The sequence below is a fragment of the Mirounga angustirostris genome, unplaced genomic scaffold (genome assembly GCF_029215605.1).
Source record: "Mirounga angustirostris isolate CCGP_5_RB_7025 unplaced genomic scaffold, mMirAng1.0.hap1 SCAF_1, whole genome shotgun sequence".
NCBI lineage: Eukaryota > Metazoa > Chordata > Mammalia > Carnivora > Phocidae > Mirounga > Mirounga angustirostris.
This window is the reverse complement of record NW_026991709.1, coordinates 213,027,744-213,050,106: the sequence shown is the minus strand read 5'-3', so window position 1 is coordinate 213,050,106 and position 22,363 is coordinate 213,027,744. Positions and strand designations below refer to the sequence as shown.

At 59.6% G+C, this 22,363-nt stretch overlaps 1 protein-coding gene across 2 annotated transcripts; it reads right to left on the bottom strand.

Annotated features, from left to right (window-relative positions):
- Positions 1-7,959: 7,959 nt before the first annotated feature.
- DAPK3 (death associated protein kinase 3) lies at positions 7,960-22,363 on the bottom strand. 2 transcript variants are annotated; one of them, XM_045863321.2, is made up of 9 exons: positions 22,231-22,363; positions 21,138-21,278; positions 15,317-15,677; positions 15,036-15,165; positions 14,712-14,760; positions 14,028-14,054; positions 10,889-11,041; positions 10,143-10,188; positions 7,960-9,708 (listed from the first exon to the last, which is right to left on the bottom strand). In XM_045863321.2, the coding sequence occupies exons 2-9, from the start codon at positions 21,197-21,199 to the stop codon at positions 9,172-9,174; spliced, it is 1,365 nt and encodes a 454-aa protein (XP_045719277.1). In that variant the 5' UTR covers positions 21,200-21,278; positions 22,231-22,363; the 3' UTR covers positions 7,960-9,171. The 2 variants fall into 2 exon arrangements, with proteins under 2 accessions (XP_045719277.1, XP_045719276.1); XM_045863320.2 differs by having other exon boundaries at positions 22,220-22,350.

The window sequence follows — 22,363 nt, the reverse complement described above, 5'->3', positions numbered from 1 at the left end:
AAAAAGAAAAAAGAAGTCTTCCCCATTAAACGGGTGCGTTGTACGGTATGTTAATTCTAGCCCAATAGAGCTGCTCTGATTAAACAAAACCGTCAGTGTGATTTCCTCTCACCCAAGGGCTTTGTCAGCAGCTGTGCTGATAAAAATGCCCCAATGCCCACAGGCTGTCCTGCTGACGCGTTGGGCACAAAACCGTTCACTCACCAGACGTTTGCCGGGGGCGCAGTGCGTGGGAAGCACACGAGGGGTGACAGCTCTGCGGAATTGGAAGGTCCGTGTCTGCAAGGAGAGCAGCCACGCCCGGTCAGGTGTGCGTCCCCGGGGCCACCCTCCAGCTGCGGCGGCCGGGAGCGGGGACAGAGCTCCTCGGGGCTGCAAAGCCCAAGGCAGCCCGTTCCTGCCCCTCGACAGAAACCATCTGCGACCCGTGTGGTGCATGAAGGGTCGCAGGGAGGAGCTGGGGCCCGGGGACAGGGGGTTCCGGCATTGCCAGAGCCCTGCCTGGCCACCCAGACACCGGGGTCACGGCAGAGCAGTGGCAATAAGATCCTCAACTGAGAAAGCCCTCCGAGGGTACCACGTGTGGGCCGGGATGGGCGGGATGGGGAGCCATCGAGGCCCTCGGGCACAGTGAGGGGGTGGAGATGGGGCAGGGCTGTGGGCCCCAGTCCGGCGGTTTGCAGAAAGGTGCACACAGAATTCCTGTGTGATCTGACAACCCCACGTCTGGGTCCACACCCCGAAGAACGGGAAGCCAGGATTCAAACAGATGGGTGTCCACCCAGGCGCACCGCAGCAAGGTTCAGTCCCCGGAAGGTGGAAGCGACGCCCCATGTCCCTCGATGGATGGAGGGTGAGCACAGACCGAGGGTCGCCGCGTACGTGGGAGGACGCAGACAACAGCGTTGGTGCCTTTGGCAAGACTGGGACCATGGCAGGTCCAGCAACGGGCGCCCAATTCCATCTCACTGGATTGAAAACGATTTCAAGTCTTACACTCTCACAGGTGGAACAAATCGTGCACTGGCCACGTACGGAGGCGTCGAGTTGATGGTCTTGGGCCTCCAGTTAGGGTCTGAAAACACACCAGCTGGGAAAGCAACAGGAACAGATTTTAAACTCCTCCATCTGTTAAGTTCCGGGGCCTGGAGAAACTAGCATCAGCTCGTCACGTGATACTCAGTTTGTACCATAAACTATGAACTGGGGGAAGGTACACACAGTGCGGTTCATCCACGTGGGGGAACATGCTCCAGCCTTAGGAAGGAAGGGACCCTGACACCTGCCACGACGCGGAGGGACCCCAGGACACTGGGCTCAGTGAGAGGAGCCAGACCCAGAAGGACACATCCCGCAGGACCCCACTCCCAGGAGGTCCCCAGAGGGGTCCCGTCCACAGAGACAGAGAGGAGAGGGTGGGAGCCGGGGCTGGGGCAGGGGGTGGGGAGTCCGTGCTTCGTGGGGGCAGAGTCCCCGTGTGGGGAGATGGAAAGTTCTGGAGACGGAGGGTGGGGGTGGTCACAGGACGGTGTGAGTGTGCTTCACGCCGCTGAGCTGTGCGCTTAGAGATGGTTGAGGTGGTACATCTTGTGTTGTGTGTATCTGACCACAGTTAAAAAGAATGAGAACAGTAGCAATAAGGTGACCTCCTCATCCCAATTTGCCCAGAACTTTCCCAGTTTCAGGGCTGAAAGTTCCCTGTCCTGGCAAACTCGGTCACCCTGATCGAGGGCCACCACCTCGAGAGATCAGATTATCCTGTGACCATCTCTCTGGGGCTCAGAGAGGGAAATCACACCGCCCAAATCGCTCAGCAGAACTGAGATTTGAACTCAAGTCTGTCAGACGTCGACCCTACGGCCCTTTCCAGCAGAGACAGCAGGGCCAGGCCACTCACCCCCACCCCGGCCGTCTGCCTTCCCACCCAGACCCTGGGAAGAGTCTTCTCTTCCCTCCGAAACCATCACTGCCCGGGTGGGTGGCTCTGGGCACGGTGCGGACGTCCTTCCGGCGAGCCCGGCCCTCTCCTGCAGCACCTGCCCTCCCCGATGCCCAGACAAACCCGACGCTCCCCTCCCGTGTCCACCAGGCACCCCTCAGGTGCCGCCCTTGATCGGTGCCCGGGGGTCTCCCTCCCGGGGCCCAGGACAGGACGCCCCAAGCCTGGGCAGCCCCGAGCGGGAGGACACCAGGGGGCCTGGGGGCAGGGGTGGCGGGCAGGTGGGATAGGGAGGAAGTCCTGACCTCAGTTCCAGTCCACTCCCCATTCACTCCCCGAGGGGAACCACCATAGCCAGCTCACCACAAGACACCTGCATTCTGGGGCCGCCCGGCCCGGGGCCGGAGGGTCCCTGGCTCTGTCCTACCTAGGACAAGGGGAATCGGGGAGAAAGGCCGCCCTCCTTTCCTCTTCCTCCTCCACGCTTCTCTGCCAGCCCGGGAGACAGATGGGCCCGTTGTCACTGAGGGAGGGCAGACTTGGCAGCAGGGAGAGGAGGTGTGTCCGCCACGGGCCGGGGCCCGACGGGCTGTGCTCGAACTGGCGTAGCGCTAGGGTTCCACCACGTGTGCCAGCAGAACCCGCCGGCCCCGCGTGCCGCCCACCACACCTGCCGCAGACGGGGCCCCGGCCCAAAGCCCCCTCCCCGAGGGGCCGGTCACGGCTCCTGCTTCTCCCCCCGCAGCCTCCGAATCATTCCGCCGAGCCAAGCTCATCCTCCCCGGGAACCAGGGCCCCTGGCCGCATCGCAGCAAAGCCCGCCTCCCGCAGCCCCTGGGGTCACTCTGTCCCCGCGTGCGTCCCCTGCGTGGCCCGAGGGGCCTGTGCTGCCCTGCTGCCCCAGGCTGTGAGTCCAGGTGACCAATAAATGGCTACTGGACCTCATCTGCCCACTATCAGATGCTGTCAGCGCGGCCACCCCCCTCACCCCACGGCGGGACGCCCGCCTTCTCTAATGGGGCGACAAGGAGTTCATTAAAACACAAGCCACTGACGCAATGGCCCACAGGTCAGCAGCCAGCCACAGCCCGCACTTCCGTCCCCGCCCGGCCTGGGCTCCCCGGGCCAGGCCGGTGCGTGCCCACCTGGAGCTCCACCGTCCACGACACGTGGCCCGGCTGAAGGCCCCGGGGCTCTCTGCGTGGCCACCCCCAGACGCTTGCTCATCTTCAGCATTTTGAGCAGGGGGAGGCTGCAAAGCGAGGCTCAGCAGGGGAGGGGGGCTTTCCGGACACCCCAGGTGGGAGGCACAACTGGCCTTGCTCCTGAGGGCGTGTCGTGCCCACGGTCTTCCAGAGGGGACCCCCCAGGACAACACTGCCCAACAGAAGCGGCACGATCGCCCACAGGGCAGGGAGCTGCGGCCATCGCTGCACGAGGCGGCGGCCGTCGCTGGCTCTCCCCCGTGCAAGCCCCTGACCACGGGTGTCCCTGAGCCATCGGCCCCGCGTGGGCCCCGGGACCCCCTCCTCTGCCTCACCCTGGTCCCAGCCCCTCTTGACCCTCTTCTCTCTTGGCCGCTAGCCTGCACAAGCACTTTTTGCCCACGTGGGGAACTTCCTGGCAGGGCTGCCTGCCGCACCTCATCCTGCAGGTGGGAACCCGCTGGGCCCGATTCTGCTGGGGTAGCAAGGCGGGGGCTCGGTCGAGGGACAGCGGGGGACGTTTCCTCAGCCTGGAAATCACAGCACTGACGGCTCCCGGCTGAGGGAGCCGAGGCCTGCAAATGGCCAGGTACAAACCGACTGGAGAAACCACCACCAGGGCCAGTTGTGAAGTGCTCGGTGCATGTCTCACCCTGTGCCCAGCAGTGGACACCTGTCACCACTGCAACCTCAGCCCCGGCTAGTTTCTGGGGGTGGCCTCAGACTGGGCGCTTACACAACAGAGACGTGCTCCCCAGGCCCCCCGCAGTTCCGGGGGTCAGGAGTCTGTAATCCAGGTGGCGCAGGGGCAGGGCCACGGCCGGCCAGGCTCCAGGGGAGCCTCCTTCCTGCCCTCCCAGCTCCTGCTGTGGCCGGCAGTCCTTGCCACCCCCTGGCGGCAGAAGCATGCACAGCTCCGATCTCTGCCCCGTCCTCTAGAGATCGTCTTCACGTGGCCTCCTTAGGACACCTGTCACTGGATCCGCAGTCCAACCTCATCTTCGCCCATGACATCTGTGAAGACCCTGTTTTCAAATAAGCGTCCTTCCCCAGGCTCCAGGGTTTAGGAGCTGCTGCTCTTTCTGGGGAACACACTTCAACCCCCAGGAGACACCCTGTGTGTATCCCCCTCGCCTCCCGTTATCCTTCTGCCAACTGCATCCAGGGTCCCTCCGTGGCTGACGAGGATCTAACAGAACATTCTATTCTCTCCTCCCACAACGCTCCTGACACCATGTGTGGGGCCCCTCTCATTAAGCAGGTCTGATACTGCCTGGGGTCAGAGCTGACCCCACAGGCCCAGGGCTCCGCCCCACACACCTGTCCCCCATCCCAAGTCCAAGCCTCCTGCACTTCTGGCTGACCGGTTTTCAAACTGGGGCTCCCAGCACCCCTCCTCGGGTTCAGTAATTCGTTAGAACAGCTCACAGGGAAACAGATTCCTTCCTAGATTACCCGTTTATTATAAAGGATCTACCTCAGGAACAGCCAGGTGGAAGCGGGGTGCAGGGCGAGGCACAGGGCAGGGGTTAACAAGCTTAACCATTGTTAGCGGCATGAAGCACATTCACAGTCCTGCGGCCACGCCCACCCTCCGTCTCCAGAACGTTCCAACTCCCCACACGGAGACTCTGTCCCCATGAAGCGCAGACTCCTCACCCCCTGCCCGAGCCCCCACCCTCTCCTCTCTGTCTCTGTGGACGGGACTCCTCTGGGGACCTCCTGGGAGTGGGGTCCTGCGGGATGTGTCCTTCCGGGTCTGGCTCCTCTCACTGAGCCCAGTGTCGTTGGGGTCCCTCCACGTCGTGGCAGGTGTCAGGGTCCCTTCCTTTCTAAGACTGGAGAGTGTTCCCTCGTGGGGCCGTGTTTATTGATTCATCCATCAATGGACACCCGATTGCTTGCACCATTTGGCCGCTGTGAATCACGTTGCTTCTCTACTCGTTGCTTTCAATTCTCTGTGGATGAGCCTGTTCTGGACGCATCACCCACGTGGACTCACGCCCCGTGTGGCCCTCTGTGTCTGGTTCCCTGAGTCTCATGGGCTCGGGGTCCGTCCCCGTCGTGGCAGGGGTCAGAGTTCCTTTCTAACTGAACACTATATTCCAGGGTGTGGATGGACCACTCTTCTTTATCCATTCATCTGTCGGTGGACACTTTGTTGTGTCCACCTTTTGGCTACTGTGACCAGCACTGTTTTAAGCACTTTACGTATCTTGATCCATTTCATCTTCAAAATCAACCCCTGCTGTTGGTTCTGTTCTGCCCGTTTCACAGAGAGGTACACTGAGCCACGGAGACGTGAAACGACCTGCACGCCGCCGCTGCGGAGCACCGAGTGAGAGCTGCAATTCTGGAGCCGGGCAGCGTGGCCCTAGTCACGACTGTGATGCCCGTGCCCACCCTGTGCCCTCCCTGCAGCTCCTGTCAGGGGATGCACGCTGGGAAAACCCAACCCGTGCCCTGGGGACGCCTGCAGCGGTGGCCTCGCCCAGCTCCGACTCAGCTTCCATCAGCTTCGACGCCTACTCTAACCCCACCCTTCACGATTGCAGAGGCCACCCTGAGCTCCCCCCCAGATCCTCAAGGCGTTGGCGGTGGGGAAGGAGTCGCCGCCACCATTTTGTGGTTGGGCGCCTTTTGCAGGAAGGGGTAACTTGCCAGAGGTCGCTCTGCAATTAGAGAGCTTTGCTTTGAGACAGACACAAGCTTTAAACCCTCCCCTCCAACGAGCTTCACACACTGCAGCCAAAATCTGAGCCAACCTATGGGCAGGTCTGGCCTGATTCCTGCCCGCTGGAGGAATGCAATCCAGGGCTCCCTGGCCCATCCCGCCAACCCACCCCAAGAAACAGGCACGCCGCCGCCCCCGCTCTGCACAAGGCCAAACCAGACGGCAGGGAGCCCTCTCTGCACACTTGCTCAGTGGTCCACTCTCCGCAGAGTGGAAGGAAGATGGCGGCCCAGCACTACCACACGTCCCAATCACAGCCCCTTAAAGAAGAGGAAACGAAGGCTTAGCAAGCAGACAGTGTTACCTCAAAGGACGGGAGCAGAAGATGAATTGTTCAGTAAACCCACAAGGGGTTGTAGCTCACTTTCCTCAGCGTATCAGTCGGCTGCTGCCGTGTAACACAGGACCACAGACAGAGGCTTAAGCAACACACGTTCTCCCCAGTCTCCATGGGTCAGGAGTCCGGGCCTGGCGTACCTGGGTCCTCTGCTCAGCGTGTCTCGGGAGGCTGCGATCCAGGTGCCAGCCAAGGCTGAGTTTTATCCAACGGCTCCACTGGGGAAGAGTGGTCTGCTTCTGGGACCACTCATGCGGGTGGTGGGCTTTCCTCCTTGCTGGCCGCTCCTGGCCATCTGGGCCTCCCAACAAGCTCCCTGCATCAGCGCCAGCGAGCTGAGTCTGCCAGCAAGATGGAAGCCACAGTCTTACGTAGCCTAATGCGAGAAGTGACCTCCATCACCTCTGCTGTATCCTGTTGGGTAGAACCCACCACTGGGCCAGCCCACTCTCAAGGGGCGACAGCAGGGGGCAGAGATCCACGGGGGCCATCTCAGAGTCTGGGCCAAAGTCAGGATTAGTAACTATCAGCCCCACAGGCTCTGCAAAAGGACAGCACTCTCTGCTAAGCGCTGGCATGAGCCAGATGCCCTGGCTAGGTACCATGTGACCCCAAAGTGGCTCCCCGTGCCCTCAAATGGCGGAATGAAGAACCTGGGGCTGGGCTGAGTGGAGCCACCAAGATAACCCAGGGAGGAGGGGTGGGGCCAAGTTGTTTCCAAAGCAAGGACGCCTGCCATTACCCAGTAGATGCCGGCAATCCAGGCCGGCAGCACAGGGGACTCTAGATGCTGAAAGTGTAGGTTTAAGTCCAAAGTGAATTTCAGTTTCTACCCAATCTTAGAGCAGCTGGATGGACGAGTCCTCCCTCCTCCCCCGCATCAGGACAGACGTCTCAACCTCCCGCCGCCGCCGCACGGTGCCTGGCGCAGACCCCAGGACATGCGAGACCTGCTCAGCACTGGCTGGACCGGAGCCATCTGCCCATCCCTGGCCCCCACCCAGGGCTCTGGAGGCCTACTGACCTCACACACACTACACACATCTGGGAACCCCTCTCCCAGCCGGCCCGCTGCTCTCTACAGTGTGATACAGGGGGACTGGCTGCTCAGTCATCATTCTAAAGGACCTGACGGCCAGACGCCATGTGCAGGCCACACCAGGTCCTGGGCTGGACAGGCAGCTGCAAAGGTCCGTCAGGGACAAACGGAGAAGACCTGAGGTCTGAGCAGTCAAAGAGCTGAAATTTACTGAAATGCTAAAACCTCACGTTGTGAATCAGAAAAAGATTAAAAGAAATAAATGTTACGGTAAGTCAGATCCAAATTTTTTTAAATTAAAAAGAAAAGACAAGAAACGTGGCGCGGGGTGTTTGGGACGAGGCAGTAAGAGGATGGTGGGTGCTCCTTCCTGGCACCACACTCCAGACCCAGAGGCTGCAGTGAGCACAGCAGGGGAGCCAAGCGCGCCACTCACATCCCTTCCGAGCGGACAGGGTGGGCTCTGTGCTGGGGCCCAAAGAGGGCAGGAAACCCCTCTGACTTCACCCTGCTTGCCTGGAAGCTTCCGGTTCACGACAAGGAAGTGAGACCAGCTGAACCCCGACATCAGGGCAGCCTGCACGGCCCCCCATGATGCCCTCTTCCTCCCAAAGGGCACCGGGGCAGCAGGGGAGATGCACAGACTCGCGAGCCTGCGAGGCACGGCCGTGGGTGCCCGGGCCGGAGTGCACAAAGAGCCGTGTGTCAGGGAAGTGGGGCTTTATTTCCTTTAGGCTTGCAGCAGACACGTGCACATGGGTACAACAGGGCTCGCGGAGGGGTACACAGTGGCTCACCCCAGCCCTGGGGCCAGGCCTAGGCACACAGGAGGACAGCCCGGCCAGACCCCACAGCCAATCCCGAGGTCCTGGCCAGCGCCCCTGCCTGGTTCCTCCCTGCACTCGGCCCAGGACCGCCTCTGTCCCGGGAACTCTCGGGCCACGGCCTGCACAGGTGTCACTCTCTTAACCCGACCTACAGCCGAGAACCAGCGCAGGGCACCACCCGCCGGGGACCCACGTTTTGGTGAAGCCCAGACCTTAGGCCCTTCCTCCGGCCCTCGACCCTGCTCAAGGGCGGCACCTAGTGGCGGACGATAGCATTGCCCGCGGCAACCCCTCCACCCGTCCGGTCCAGGGCAACGGGGCTTTCTCTCCCCGGAGCCGCAGGGGCTGGACGGGCACTCGGGACCCTGAGCCTTCGCAGAGCGTTCCCGGGGCCACGACTCCAACGGGGCTACCGCGAGCCCTGCCAGTCCAAAAGGCAGCCCTGGACCGGGGAATGCGGCTGGGGCGCGATGGGGGCTGGGCATGTCATGGGTGTGCACCCGGCCGTGGGAGCTTCAGAGAGGAGCCTCACCCGCACCTGGGACGCCCTGGGCTCCTGCATCAGGGTGTGGTGCCCGGCCACACACACCCTCCGCAGCGCCTCCACACCGACACCTCGAGAACCGGGCCATCCCCTCCACTGGTCCTGGTGCCAGCTCAGGGCTGGAGGCGCAGTGAGCATGGGGGAAGGAAAGAGCCGGGTCAGAAACCGCCTCCACCGCGGACCCCGGGGGAGCTGCCTCCTGTCTGGTGTCCAGCAGAGGCAGTTGAGGCCCCTCTGATTCCAAGCCCCGGGCCCTGGGCAAAGCCCCTGACACAGGCCCTGCACACAGAGGCCGCCCCCCACCAGCCAACCGCTCGCAGAGCCCAGAGTCCCCTGGGTGACGCTGCCCCAGAAGCCCCCGAGTTGCCAGGGCCGCGGGACAGAGGAGCTAAGTGGCCTCGAATTCCCAGCCCCATGGAGCGCGTCCCAGCCCAGCACCCCTCCCACCTCGGCCCCCCAGCTCAGGAACCCCCCAGGGCTGGCCCGGGGTGACAGAGGCCCACACTGCGGGCGCCCTCCGCCCCACCCCCCCTTCCCCCCGCAGCCCTAGCGGAGGCCGCACTCCACGCCCTGCAGCTTCTCCTGCTCCATGGCGCGCACCAGATCCTGCACAAAGCGCATCTCGGAGGCCACCTGCTTCGCCAGGGCCTCGTAGCGGTTCTCGAGGCGGCTGAAGCGGCGCTTGAGCCCACTGGCCCCCAGCAGGGCACCCTTGGCCTCTTCCTGGGCCTGCCGCTGCAGCGCCTCGGTCTTGTGCAGCTCCTGCCGCAGCCGCCGCAGGTCCTGGCCGATGCTCTCGTTCTCCTCCCTGTACCAGGCCTCCTTCTCCTCGTAGATGGCCGTCAGCGCCTCGATGTCCTCGTGGAAGAGGCGCCGGCTGTGCTCCAGGCCCCGCAGGCCCTCCTCCGCCGCCGCCACCTCCTCCAGCACCTTGGAGAAGCGCTCGAAGTTGACATAGGTGTTGTTGGGGGGCATGCTCGAGTGGGACTTGATGGTGTACTCCTTGAGACGCGCCGTCTTCAAGCGCCGCCGCTCGGGCTTCCGGCTGCTGTCCTCACGCCGCACATTCCGCCGCCGGATCGCCTGCAGACACAGGCCCGTGACCTCAGCGGGGGGCAGGCAGGGGGCGGGCAGCAGCCACCGACGGCCACACGTGGCCCTCGGCCGGCTTTCCCAGATACTGGGCTACCAGCACGCGGCCCTGGCGCTCTCCTGCCAGGAGGGCAGAGCTCAGCAGTCACGCCAGAGACGGTGGCGAAGAAAACACAGACTGGCCCTTTACAGAAGGTTGCTGCTCCTGGCCGGGACACCACCCATTCTGGAAGTTTCTGTGGGAGGGATCCCTGCTGCGTGCAGAGCGGCTGAAGAGCCAGCCGGGCACCACAGGGAGACCACCACCACCTCGGGGCAAACCCCATGCCCTCTGCCACCCAGGCCCACTGCCCCGGGGGCCCTCCCCAGACAGAGGCCGTGTCACCCTTGCTGTCCTTGAGTGGGAGCTGCCCCACCCACCTCACCTTGATCCAGGAGTGCTCCAGGCTCTGGGCGATGGTCATTCTTCTCCTGGAAGAGCCCCCCACCCTGGTTAGTGCCATGCATGCCATGTGCCCTATCCTCCCATGAGGCTGGCGGAGAGACGAGCAAACAGGGAAGGGATTTTCCAGGCTCTCCCCCGCACCTCTGCTCTCCGTCCCCACCTCTGATGACTCCTACACACAGACCCCCAGGGACTCCCCTCCAGCCTGGGGGCAAGTCCTTTAAATGCCCTTGAAACTACTTGTGATCTCCAGAGCATATGCTCCGCTCAGCCAGCAAGGAGCCCATGAAGGGGCCAGTGGGGGCGCAGGCCCCAGGGTCTTCCATGCTTTCTGAGGGGTTTTGTGAGCTGGGGCGAGACCGAACGCTGGGTCTCGCCAACTCCGGCGCCCACAGGAGGGACCAGAGAGGTGGAAGGAATTGAGCGGCTCGCGCCAGGGGAGGACTGTCAGCAACGGGAGCCCCTCTCTGTGAATGAGGGCTCCGTGATGCCAGAAGTTTTAGATTTTCCTGGGAAAAGTACCTGAGGAATTTGGAATTTCACAGGAAAACTATCTTAAACATCAGCAAGGAATTAACAGCTCTTCAAGACACAGCGGGAGCCAACTTGAGCATCCACCGCTGACCCCAACTCCCAGTTACACAGAGGGGACAGCATGGAGGGACACGCTCTCGGGGAGCCAGAAGGCCTTCCCTGCCAGCCCCCTGCCCAGCCCGGTGTTCCTACTTGGGGTCTTTGACAAGCAGCCGGCGGATGAAGTCCTTGGCTAGCTCACTGGTGTTGCTGAAGTATTCCTCGTCAAAGTCATAGTTCACGGCCGAGATGTTGGTCAGGGTCTCCTGCTTGGTCTCACCCAGAAACGGGGAGGCGCCGCTCAAACTGGAAGGAGGACAAAGGGCTCAGCGTCCCCGGCACTTGGTCCCTGTCACCTCGGGGGCTGGACACAGAGGAAAGCGGATGCTGGGGCCTGGGCTCCCCCACGCACCCGCATTCCCCCAGAACCTGCCCCCAACCGGCCCCCAGCCTCCCACCAGGAAGCACCAAAATGTCATGCTCAGCCGCTAATTGGCACTAAAGAGGGGGCAAGTGTCTCTAAGGATGCTGGAAGCATCTGCCCCAAACGTTTAGTGAATACAGAGGAAAAGCTGGTGACTTCCCAAGAGGGTGTCCTGGCCAACACCATGCCAGCCGGGCAGGGCGGACGTCACCAGAGATGACACAAGGATATCGTGTGCGTCCTGAGCAGCTGTGCTGGGGGGCCACCCCACCACCCCATGGGGCTCTGGGCACGAGCTACTGTGCCGTATGAGAAATACCCTCCTGGTCCTCACCCGTCCTCAGGCACAGAGCTCCGTAAGCCTCGTACCCTCCTGAACACTAAGAACTAAGAAGGTGGGAGTACCGGTTATGATATTCGGCCTCCAGCCTTGGTTTGTGAAGTGGCTGCAAGGTGGTAAGAGGAGAAGAGCCCTTTGCCACCCATCACGAGCCCCTTTCGGCCACACCGGAGTCTACCCGAACGCGGCTACTTCTGGTTGGAAGGGCCCTAGATGACCGCGGGCTGGGCTGGGGCTGGCGGCTGGGTGAAGCGGCCATGGGGTTAGCAGAATGGATCCGCTGGGGCAAGAAGAGGGGCTGGAGACTGAGTTCGTCATCAGCAATTTAATCACTCGGGCCTCCACAACGGGACCTCCGTGAAACCCCTCCCTGAAAGGGCTTGAAGTTTCCAGGCTGGGTTCTGAATGCCTCCACGTGTGGGGAAGAGTGCCTACCTCCAAGTCCACAAGGACAGGAGCTCCTGCGCTCGGAGCCCCCCCAGACCTCGCCCTACATGCCTCCTCATCTGGCCGCTGGTCCGAATCTCTGGCCTTCATAACTAACCGGTACCAGTAAGCACACTGTTCCGAGTTCTGTAAGCCGCTCCGGCAGGCTCTCCAGGCCAAGGCGGCTCATGGGAGCCTCTAACAACCTGGCTCGTGGCCCAGGCAGAGCGCACCAGAACTGACTAAAGCTATGGGACACTGTCCTGGGTGCCCCAAGATGGGTTTTTAAATATTTTTCAGTTAGTTTTTGTTTTTATTTTGTTTTTAATTTTTTTTAAGATTTTATTTATTTATTTGACAGACAGAGACACAGCGAGAGAAGGAACACAAGCAGGGGGAGTGGGAGAGGGAGAAGCAGGAGCCAAAGGCAGACGCTTAACGACTGAGCCACCCAGGCACCCCCTAGTTTTTGTTTTTAAAGATCAAGGTAAGGGGCGCCTGAGTGGCTCAGTCAGTTAAGTGTCTGCCTTTGGCTCAGGTCATGATCCCAGGGTCCTGGGATTGAGCCCCATGTCAGGCTCCCTGCTCAGCCGTGAGTCTGCTTCTCCCTCTCCCTCTGCCCCTCCCTGTTTGTGCTCACTCTCTCCCTAAAATGAATAAATAAACATTTTTTTAAAAACTTTATTTATTTGACAGAGAGAGACACAGCAAAAGGAACATAAGCAGGGGGAGTGGGAGAGGGAGAAGCAGGCTTCCCACCGAGCAGAGAGCCCAATGCAGGGCTCGATCCCAGGACCCCAGGATCATGACCGGACCCTAAGGCAGACGATTAACGACTGAGCCACTCAGGCGCCCCAAAAATGAATAAATAAAACCTTAAAAAAAAAAAAAAAAATCTTAAGAAACCTTCAGGGTGTGGGGCGCCTGGGTGGCTCAGTGGGTTAAGCGTTGTATTCGGCTCAGGTCACGATCCCAGGATCCTGGGATTGAGCCCCGCATCGGGCTCCCTGCTCAGCAGGAAGCCTGCTTCTCCCTCTCCCACTCCCCCTGCTTGTGTTCCCTCTCTCGCTGTGTCTCTGTCAAATAAATAAATAAAAATCTAAAAAAAATAAACCTTCAGGGTGGATCACTAAGCCACCTGACAAGGGAAGAAAGAGCAGTGGGGGCCTACTTAACACAGGGATGGAGGTGAGGAACAGTCCAACCGTGGCGCCTGAGGGAATAGGTCAGGGAAACCTGTTCCGCACAGAGCAGGGCTCTCCAGGAGCCTGAGACAGGAATCACCTTTCCCTCCTACACAAATTCATTTATTTGCTCATCCACCCATCCACCACCTACCCACCCATCCATCCACCCATCTACCATACATCCATCCACCCACCCACCCACCCACCATCCTTCCATCCACCCACCCACCCATCCACCATCCATCCATTCACCCATCCAACCATCCACCATCCATCCACCCATCCACCATCCATCCATTCACCCACCATCCATCCATCCACTCACCCATCCACCATCCATCCATCCACCCATCCACCATCCATCCATCCACCCACCCATCCATTCACCCACCCACCCACCCATCCACCATCCATCCACCCATCCACCATCCATCCATCCACCATCCATCCACCCACCCACCCATTCACCATCCACCCACCCACCATCCACCCACCCACCCATCCACCATCCATCCATTCACCGACCCACCCATCCACCATCCATCCATTCACCCACCCACCCATCCACCATCCATCCATTCACCGACCCACCCACCCATCCACCATCCATCCATTCACCCACCCACCCATCCACCATCCATCCATTCACCCACCCACCCATCCATCCACCATCCATCCATTCACCCACCCACCCATCCACCATCTGTCCATCCATCTACCCATCCACCATCCACCCATCCACCATCCATCCACCATATCCATCCATCCATCCACCATCCATCCATCCATCCACCCACCCACCAAGTTCACTGAGCACTGTGGCGGGTCAGAGCCCACGGTCCCTGTCCCTGCCCAGAAGCCTTCCTGAGCCAGCAGGGCCCCAGGAGACGCAGGAAGCACCAACCAGGCACTCACAGGATGTAGGTGATGACTCCGATGCTCCTGGACAGAGCACACAAGAAGAGAGGAACAGTCAGCTCAGCAGTGGGGGTGGCACCCCAATTCCCAGAACCTCTACCTGGCCCAGACGGGGAAGCCAAAAGCCCATGGCCTGCTCTGCTCTCCTTCCAGGGTTTGCACGGCCTCCACTAAGGGCGTTCCTCCCTCAGCTCTGGGTGTCTCAGGATGGGGCACCCAAGCTCATCTGGCCACACCCACCCCTCAAGGCTCAAACTGGGCAGGGGAGGGGTTGGGGCAGATGTGGGACTCTGTGCCTGCCTTGCTCCAAGCGGGGCTGACAAACTCTTCCTACAAAGAGTGAGAAAGCGAATGTTTCAGGCTTTCTGGGTCACGGTTTCTGTCCCTTACTTGTCTGTTTTGTGTGTAACAACACCTTAACAAGAAAACCATTCTGAGCTCACGGACCTGCTCTGGCTGGCGGGCCATCGTTTGCCGACCCCCGTTCCAAGGCAGTGGTCTGTCTTGCCCACACCCAACAGCACCACAACCAGGCGGATGGCCTACATCCCAGCCTGAGGCTGTGGCCTGGCAGCTCCCAGGCTGAGGGACTCCCTGAGGAACAAAGGGGCTACATGCCAGGCGGGTGTGTGCTCAGCTCAGCAGCAGGCAGCCCTGGCCCCACCACTCCCCGCCACTCACCACATGTCCGCCTCCAGACCCAGGGGTTCATAGTTGACGATCTCCGGAGCTGCGGGGACAGGGAGACGCAAGGGGTGGGGTCGGACGCTGGTACGTCTGAGGAAGCACGGGGATACGGCCACAGGGAGCAGCAGGGCCCACCTGGGGGGGGGGGGCGCGGGGGGCAGGGTGGCCTGACCTCCACGTGCCGACACCAGGACTCGGGAGAGGAGATCAGGGGGGTGGGCCAGATGCCCAGGGGCCAGGCCCGAGGCGCCCCCACAGGCCAGGGATCCTCCAATGGCCCCACAAACCCCGGCCCCAAGGCACTATGCAGAGCCATACCCACGAATTCAGGGGTGCCAAAGATATTCTTGAACTCATTCCCTGCTTCAATCTTGTGGGCGATACCAAAGTCGATGAGCTTGATCCGTGGGTTGGGCACGTTCTTGTCCAGCAGCATGATGTTTTCTGGCTGGGGGTATAGCAGATCTGTTGCTCTGCTGGCCCAGCGTCCCCAAGACAGCCCCAATCTCCCCTGGGAAGCCCCCACAGGTCACCAGCCTGCACTCTGTGCTGTAAGAGCTGGACCCCCTCCCCGGACCCGCCACCCTGCTGGAGCCCACCTTGAGGTCAAAGTGGGCGATGCGCTTGGAGTGCAGGTAGTGGACGCCATCCAGGATCTGCTTGAGGAACTGAGTGGCCTCGTCCTCCGTCAGCGACTCCTTTTCCGCCAGGAAGTCGAAGAGCTCCCCACCCGAGACCAGCTCTAGGATGAGCACCACGTCCGTCTTGTTCTCGAAGATGTCGTGTAGCGTGATTATGTTGGGGTGCCGGATCTCCCGCAGGATGTTCACCTCCCGCTCGATCTCCTCCCGGCTGACGCCCCGCCGGCTGGACGACAGACGGCGCTTCTTGATGAACTTGGCCGCATACTCCTTCCCGGTGCCCTTCTGTCGGCATTTCCGCACAATGGCAAACTGGCCGCTGCGGGGACAGAGGAGTGAGCAGGGGCCCGGCGAGGGACTGGGGAGGGGACAGGGCTTCTGTGACAGCACCTCCCAGCCCCGCCAGGTGGCAGGTGAGCTGCTAGGTGGGTCCAAAGTGGCCATGGCAGGTCTGCCAGGCAGAGAGCAGGGAAGTGGCTCAGTGTTTACAAAAGGAAACTGAGTCCATCCCAGGGCCGGTGGGATCCCAGGCAGCCAGGAGAAAGCAGCCGACAAGAGGTGTTTCCTCGGGCACAGCGGGCAGGAGGCCCTGAGAGCTGTCTACCCTGCTCGCCACCGTGTTAGAGGAGGGGACTGAGGGGCGGGGCGGCCAAGAGGGGTCTTTACTTTTTTTTTTTTAACATTTTATTTATTTATTTGACACAGAGAGAGAGATAGCGAGAGCAGAAACTCAAGCAGGAGGAGTGGGAGAGGGAGAAGCAGGAAGCTGATGTGGGACTCGATCCCAGAACCCTGGGATCATGACCTGAGCCGAAGGCAGACGCTTAACGACTGAGCCACCCAGGCGCCCCAGAGGGGATCTTTTATGTGATGTGATTCTACACTGATTTGACTTTCCATAGTCTATTTTGTCATTTTTAAAAACCTAAGAAAAAACTTAAAAAGCCACTAACTTCTTATTCAACTGGTCAAGTAAGAGGAACACACACATTTTCGAACTGACAGAGAGGACGGGGGCCAGAGCCTGCACCCACGGAAATGGGAGCTTAGACACAGTTTCCACGCACCTCTGCAGTTCCTTCCAATGTCTGCCCAAGAGAAATGACAACAGAAATCCACAGAGAGGGTTCTACGCAAATCCTCAGTCAGCACGATTCCCAGCAGCCTCAAGGGGGGAAACAACCAAATGGCCATCGACAGATGAATACATGTCCACCACACACAGGCATGTCAATCGGCCACAAACAGGAGCCAGGCGCCCACACGCGTGGGCCCGGGGACGGACCCCGAGCCCACGACGCTCAGGGAGGGAACCAGACACAGAAGGCCACACAGGGTGTGAGTCCATGTGGGTGACATGTCCAGAACAGGCTCATCCACGGACGGGAAGGGGGCTCGTGGGGGCCGGGGGCTGGGGAGGTGACAGGTAATGGGGACAGCTAATGGGGACAGGATTGCTTTTGGGTGATGGAATGTTCTAGAATTATTTAGGGTAACAGCTGCAAAACCCTGTAAATACACTAAAAGATCACTAACTTGCACACTGTAAATGGGTGAACTGTACAGTACGTGGATTATATCTCAAGAGAGCAGTTATTAAAAGAGACAAAAATCCTATTTACTGTACCCCAGGGAGCTGTCCAATGTCCAAATTATTTTGCTATCCAAGAACTTAGTTATATTAACTTACTTTAACTCAAGAGCTGGCTGAAAAAAGCCAGACAATAAATATTTTTAGCCTTATGGGCCATGTGGTTTCTGTCATAATTCTTGTGTGTTTTTACAACCTTTTAAAAAAATAAAAAAACATTCCAGGTTCAGAGGCAGGCAGGATCACACTAGGCTAGGGCCGGATGTGCCCACAGGCCGTACTTTGCTGACTCCACATAAGCGGGGACCAAGTGCAAGACAAAGCACACGCTCCTGAAAGAAAACGTCAAGGGGCACCTGGGTGGCTCAGTTGGTTAAGCGACTGCCTTCGGCTCAGGTCATGATCCTGGAGTCCCGGGATCGAGTCCCACATCGGGCTCCCTGCTCAGCGGGGAGCCTGCTTCTCTCTCTGACCCTCCCCCCTCTCATGCTCTCTAACTCATTCTCTCTCTCAAATAAATAAATAAAATCTTTAAAAAAAAAAAAAAAAAAACGTCAAGGCACCACCAGGGATCAAAAGAAAAGAGACAGGGCGGTGAGGGGGAGGGCTCCGAGGAAGGAAGGGCAGAGATGGGGACAGGCAGGTAGGCTCGCCAAAGCTGGCAACAGCAGAGGCAGGCCAGGCCAGGCAGAACGAGCCTAGAAACAGAGACACACAGACGAGTGAGGGACCCAAGGGGGTTTGTGCAGTAAGTGGACCAACCCATGGTGCCAGCACAGATGTGTTCTACCCACGCTCAATCAGAAGATGGGGGACATTCAAGGTGGGCAGCCTACTAACACAGTGGGCTGAACGATGGCCCCGCCAAAGACACCCACGGGTGAAACCCAGAACCTGTCAACAGATCACCGCTCCTGGTAAAAGGGACCTTGCAGGTGGGAGCAAGTCAAGGCCTCTGAGGTGGGGGTGATCCTGGGTTCCCGGGGGCCGGCATCCTCACGAGGTCCTCAGGAGAGGGAGGCAGAGGTGGAAGTCCCAGAGATGAGCAGACCCTGCACTGCTGGCGGTGAGGATGGAGAGGGGCCCGCGGGCCGGGAAAAGGCAGGAGTTGGGTCTCCCTGGGGCCCTGGGGGGAACCAGCCCTACAGGTCTGTTTTAGACTCCAGACTCCCAGACCTTTCACATAATTGCACGTCCTTCTAGGCCACTGAATTGTGGTGATCAGTGACGGCGGTGACAGGAGACTCAAACATTCATCCAAAAGCCAAGCGCACAGGTCAGCCAAGAAAGGCAGTGCTCCTTGTCAAGCCTCACCCCCCTACCTCCTGAACCTGCCACAACGGTCCTCGGGGGACACTATTCTCCTGCCCCCTCCACGTCTCCACTAACTCTCCCGTCACCTGAAATGCTTCCCCTCTCTTCTGCCTGCACTAGCCAAGCAAGTCCCATGACAAATCCCCAATGGAAATGACATCAAATTCTGAACGTTCACCCCATGCCAGCGGCACTGGGCTAAGTGCTGGACGTGGGGCCTCGTTTTCAGATAGAAAGATTGTTTTTCCCTGCTTCTTTCTAACGTGAACTAACAAATGAAGACGAGTAAGACAAGGCTCATGGGAACAGGCAAAAAAATGCTATTACAGGCTAAACTGGGTACCTCAAAAATCCCTGTTGAAGTCCTAACCCCCAGCACCTCAGAGCGGGACTATCCGGAGACAGGGCCTTAAAGACGTGATTCAGTTAAAATGAGCTTACACAGGGTGCCTGGGTGGCTCAGTCGGTTAAGCGTCAGGGTCCTGGGATCGAGTCTGGCATCGGGCTCCTTGCTCAGCGGGGAGTCTGCTTCTCCCTCTGCCCCTCCCCGCCGCTTGTGTGTGCTCTCTCTCAAATAAATAAAATCTTTAAATTAATAAAATAAAATAAAATGAGCTCACAGGAGTGGGATGAATCCAATCTGACCGGTGTCCTTTTAATAGGAGAGAAGGACACATAGACACAGACAGACAGCCCTGTGAGGCCATGGGGAGAAGATGATCATCTGCACGCCAAGGAGAGGCACCTCAAGAGGAACCAGCCCTGCGGACACCTTGATCTTGGACCTCCCGCCTCTAGGCCCGGGAGAGTATGAATCTCTGCTGCTCACGGCGCCCCGTCCACAGTACTTTGCTGTGGCAGCCCAAGCCCACACAAGTGCACGCACCACTCTATGAAGTGGAAGCCAGAGCGGAAGTCCACGTTGTCAACCCACAGAGTGATTTATTTCCCAAGACTATCAGTGTGAAGGTGAACTAGGAAGAAAGAATCCCCCGACCCCTCCCAAGCACACACACAAAGACACTTGCTTCCAGTTCATGCAGCCCCATCCCCCCTGGGACAAGAAAACATGGCCCTGCTTTATTCGTGGTCCTCATCACGAGGATGCCGGGCTGCTAATTCCCCTGCCTCTGAAACTGAGAGCTTCTGCGGCAGGCATCTGCCAAGGTGCAGAGCGAGCATGGGAGAGGATGCTGTCCGGGCACAAGGATGCACGCTCTTCCCAATGCATAGGGCTCCGCCTCACTGGGACATCTACTGGGCCTCTTCCAGGGGGGCAGGCAGAAGCCTAATGCCCACCTCTGGTTCCAGCACACCTGGGCTTTGCAGCCAGCAGGGCTTGGTCTCAGGGCTGGAATCCCACATGGCCACTTCCAGTCTGCATGGCCTGGGGCAAGCTGCTTCCCTCCTCTCGGCCTCCGCTTCTTTATAAAACAGGGAGGGCAGGTGCACCTGCCTTGTAGGTCTTTTCGTAGGTGAACCAAAGTAACAGAAGACAGACTAGAACTTGGGATGTCCAAAAGACATCTATAACTCATATAAACTGTGGCACGGCGTGCGCAGCACCCTGTGCCTCTAACCCTTCACCTCACGGATCTCCGAGCACATTTGGGATCATCGGCTAGAGCCGTGCCGCCCAAGACGACAGCCACTGGCCACGCGGTGGCCCGCACGCCAGTCTGAACTGAGATGTGCTGGGAGTGTGCATCACACACCAGATTTCAAAGGCTTCATACCCAAAAAAGGTGGTAAAATCTTTCGGTGGTAAAATCTTTCGGTGGTAAAATCTTTCACCGGTAATTTTTGTCGCGCTTACAAGTAAAATGATAATAGTTCAATCTATTGGGTTAAATAAAATGTATTAATTATTAAAACTGACCCAGCTACTACAAACCTTCAGTACGCTTCTGGGTGGCGAACATTCTACAGGCCGCGTAACGCTCCAGAGGCAGTGGAGCTGGACCACTGAAGAAACTTCCCGTAAAATCCTTACAGCGACTACCCTGTTCTTAGGTCACTGGGTCTGCACATACATATTCCTGTGGAATTAATTCCTAACAGCGGAATCGGTGGGTGAAGGGGCATATACATGGGACATTTGGCTGACTTTGGCCAAGCTGCCCTCAGCGGGAGGACCTAACACATTTCCAACAATAAAGGATGAGATGGGGGGGGCGGGGGGGCCTACGTTCTCTACCACTCTATTAAGGAAATTCCTAAAGTAGGGACTTCAGAATCCCAAATGAGCCTGAAACACTTTCTCAGCCAAGGCGTGAGACCCGACTCAGTTATTTACATTCCCTTTTGGTGACATCATGGGGCTGGTCAGCAGCGAACTCACCAAATAAGGTCTGAGGCTGGGGGGGGGTGGGGACGGATGGTGCCTGGCTAGTCTGAGGCACGGTGTTCTCAGGGGACACTCCCAGGCCCCTCCAGACAGGAAATCAGCTGCCTGGCTGGAATGGGAAACCTCCGCTCTTTCCCACAAGAATGCTAAACAATTGGCAAGGACGTGGGCCCAGACAGGAGGCCTCTCCTGCAAACGTGCACGAAAACCAATCATCTCCCTCAAGAGAGGGTTAAATAGAGGGACAGACCTTTACCAACAAACACTGCCACCACCTACTGCTCTCACGCCACACGGCAGGAACGCTGGTAGGTGCTCCAATTCTATTTCTCCCCAGCAGAGAAGGTCAGAACAAGAATGTGCGGACAGGGCCACCTGACTCCAAAGCCTAAATTCCTCCGGCCAGCACATGCCACTGACTCATTCCTCCTCCGAGAGGAGGATGAAGGACAGGAGGGGGGTACTATCCGGAAACCCCACAGTGCCCCTCTCCCATGCCCCGAGGCCCGGCGGCTGGCCCTGCTCACCTGCCCAGCTCCTCCCCCATCTCATAGTAGTCTTCTACGTCTTCCTGCCTGAACGTTGACATGGTGGGCAGTCTGCCTTCTGGTGCCTTCCCCTCGCTCAAGGCTGGAGACAGGACCTCAGGGAGTCCCCTAGCTGTGACCCTGGAGGAGAAAGGGGAAACAGGGAAGAAGTGAGACGCCAGCTGTTACTCTTAGCTACATGGAGCAATCTCCCCCACCCTGTGCCCCCAAACGAAGTTCCACACTCCTCATAAAAGGCACATGCATGTGGCGGGCCGGGTATTTTCCCATTACCTCACTTGGACACCGCACCACCCAAAAGGTCGCTGGAAGCCCCACTGTGCAGGCTTGGCCCCGACACTGCCCCAGGCCCACACCTCTGGCTCCCCACACACTGCCCCTGCCCTTCTCTGCCTCTCCCTCCTAGGCTTCTCCCGACCTGCTCATCCAAAGCACCCCCCCACATTCCTGCAAATTCCCCCCACACTGCACACCCCCAAACCCCGGGGCTCCCTTACGCCTGTCCAACCTGCTAAGTCGTTCCAGGGCCAACACCCCCCACCTCCCTGCCCATCTGCGACCTTAACCCCTCCTGTCCTCACCCATTCCCCCAACAAACCCCTGACCTCCACAGATCTCTTAAGACCTTCCTCAGCGGTGCGCTGAAGTCCTCGGGAACTGAACAATGGCTTCCAAACTGCGGCCAGCCCCCCACCCACGGTCGCCTGCCCCTGACCTCCGCCGTCCCGACAGCACCAACCGCTTCCCCGCTCCTCGAAGGCACCCCTGCAGAGGCCCGCACCCCGTCTCCCCCACCCGCAAAGGGCCACATCTCAGAGTCGCCTCCATTGTCTTTCCCCCAACCTTCGGACAAGCTCCAGGGTACACCGCCACGGCCCCCTCCACAGGCCCCTCCAAGCCCTAAATCCGGGTTCGAGCGTCTCCAAGGCGGCCACCCCCTCGCAAGCCCCGACCCAGCCCCTTCCCCTGCCGGCTCATCCCAGGAGGTCTCCGAACGTCCCCCCCGCGCCCCCGGAACGCCGCCTCGGCCTCCCGCGCCCGCCGCGGGCCACGAGCCGCACCCGCTCCGCACCGTCCGCGGCCCCGCGCCCCGGCCGGCCCTCTGCCGCGCTGGCCACCGCCGCCCTCTCCAGCCCCGCCGCCTCGGCCGCCGGGACGCGCCGACCTGCGTCGACGTCGCCGCGTCAGCCCGTGCCCGCCCCCGG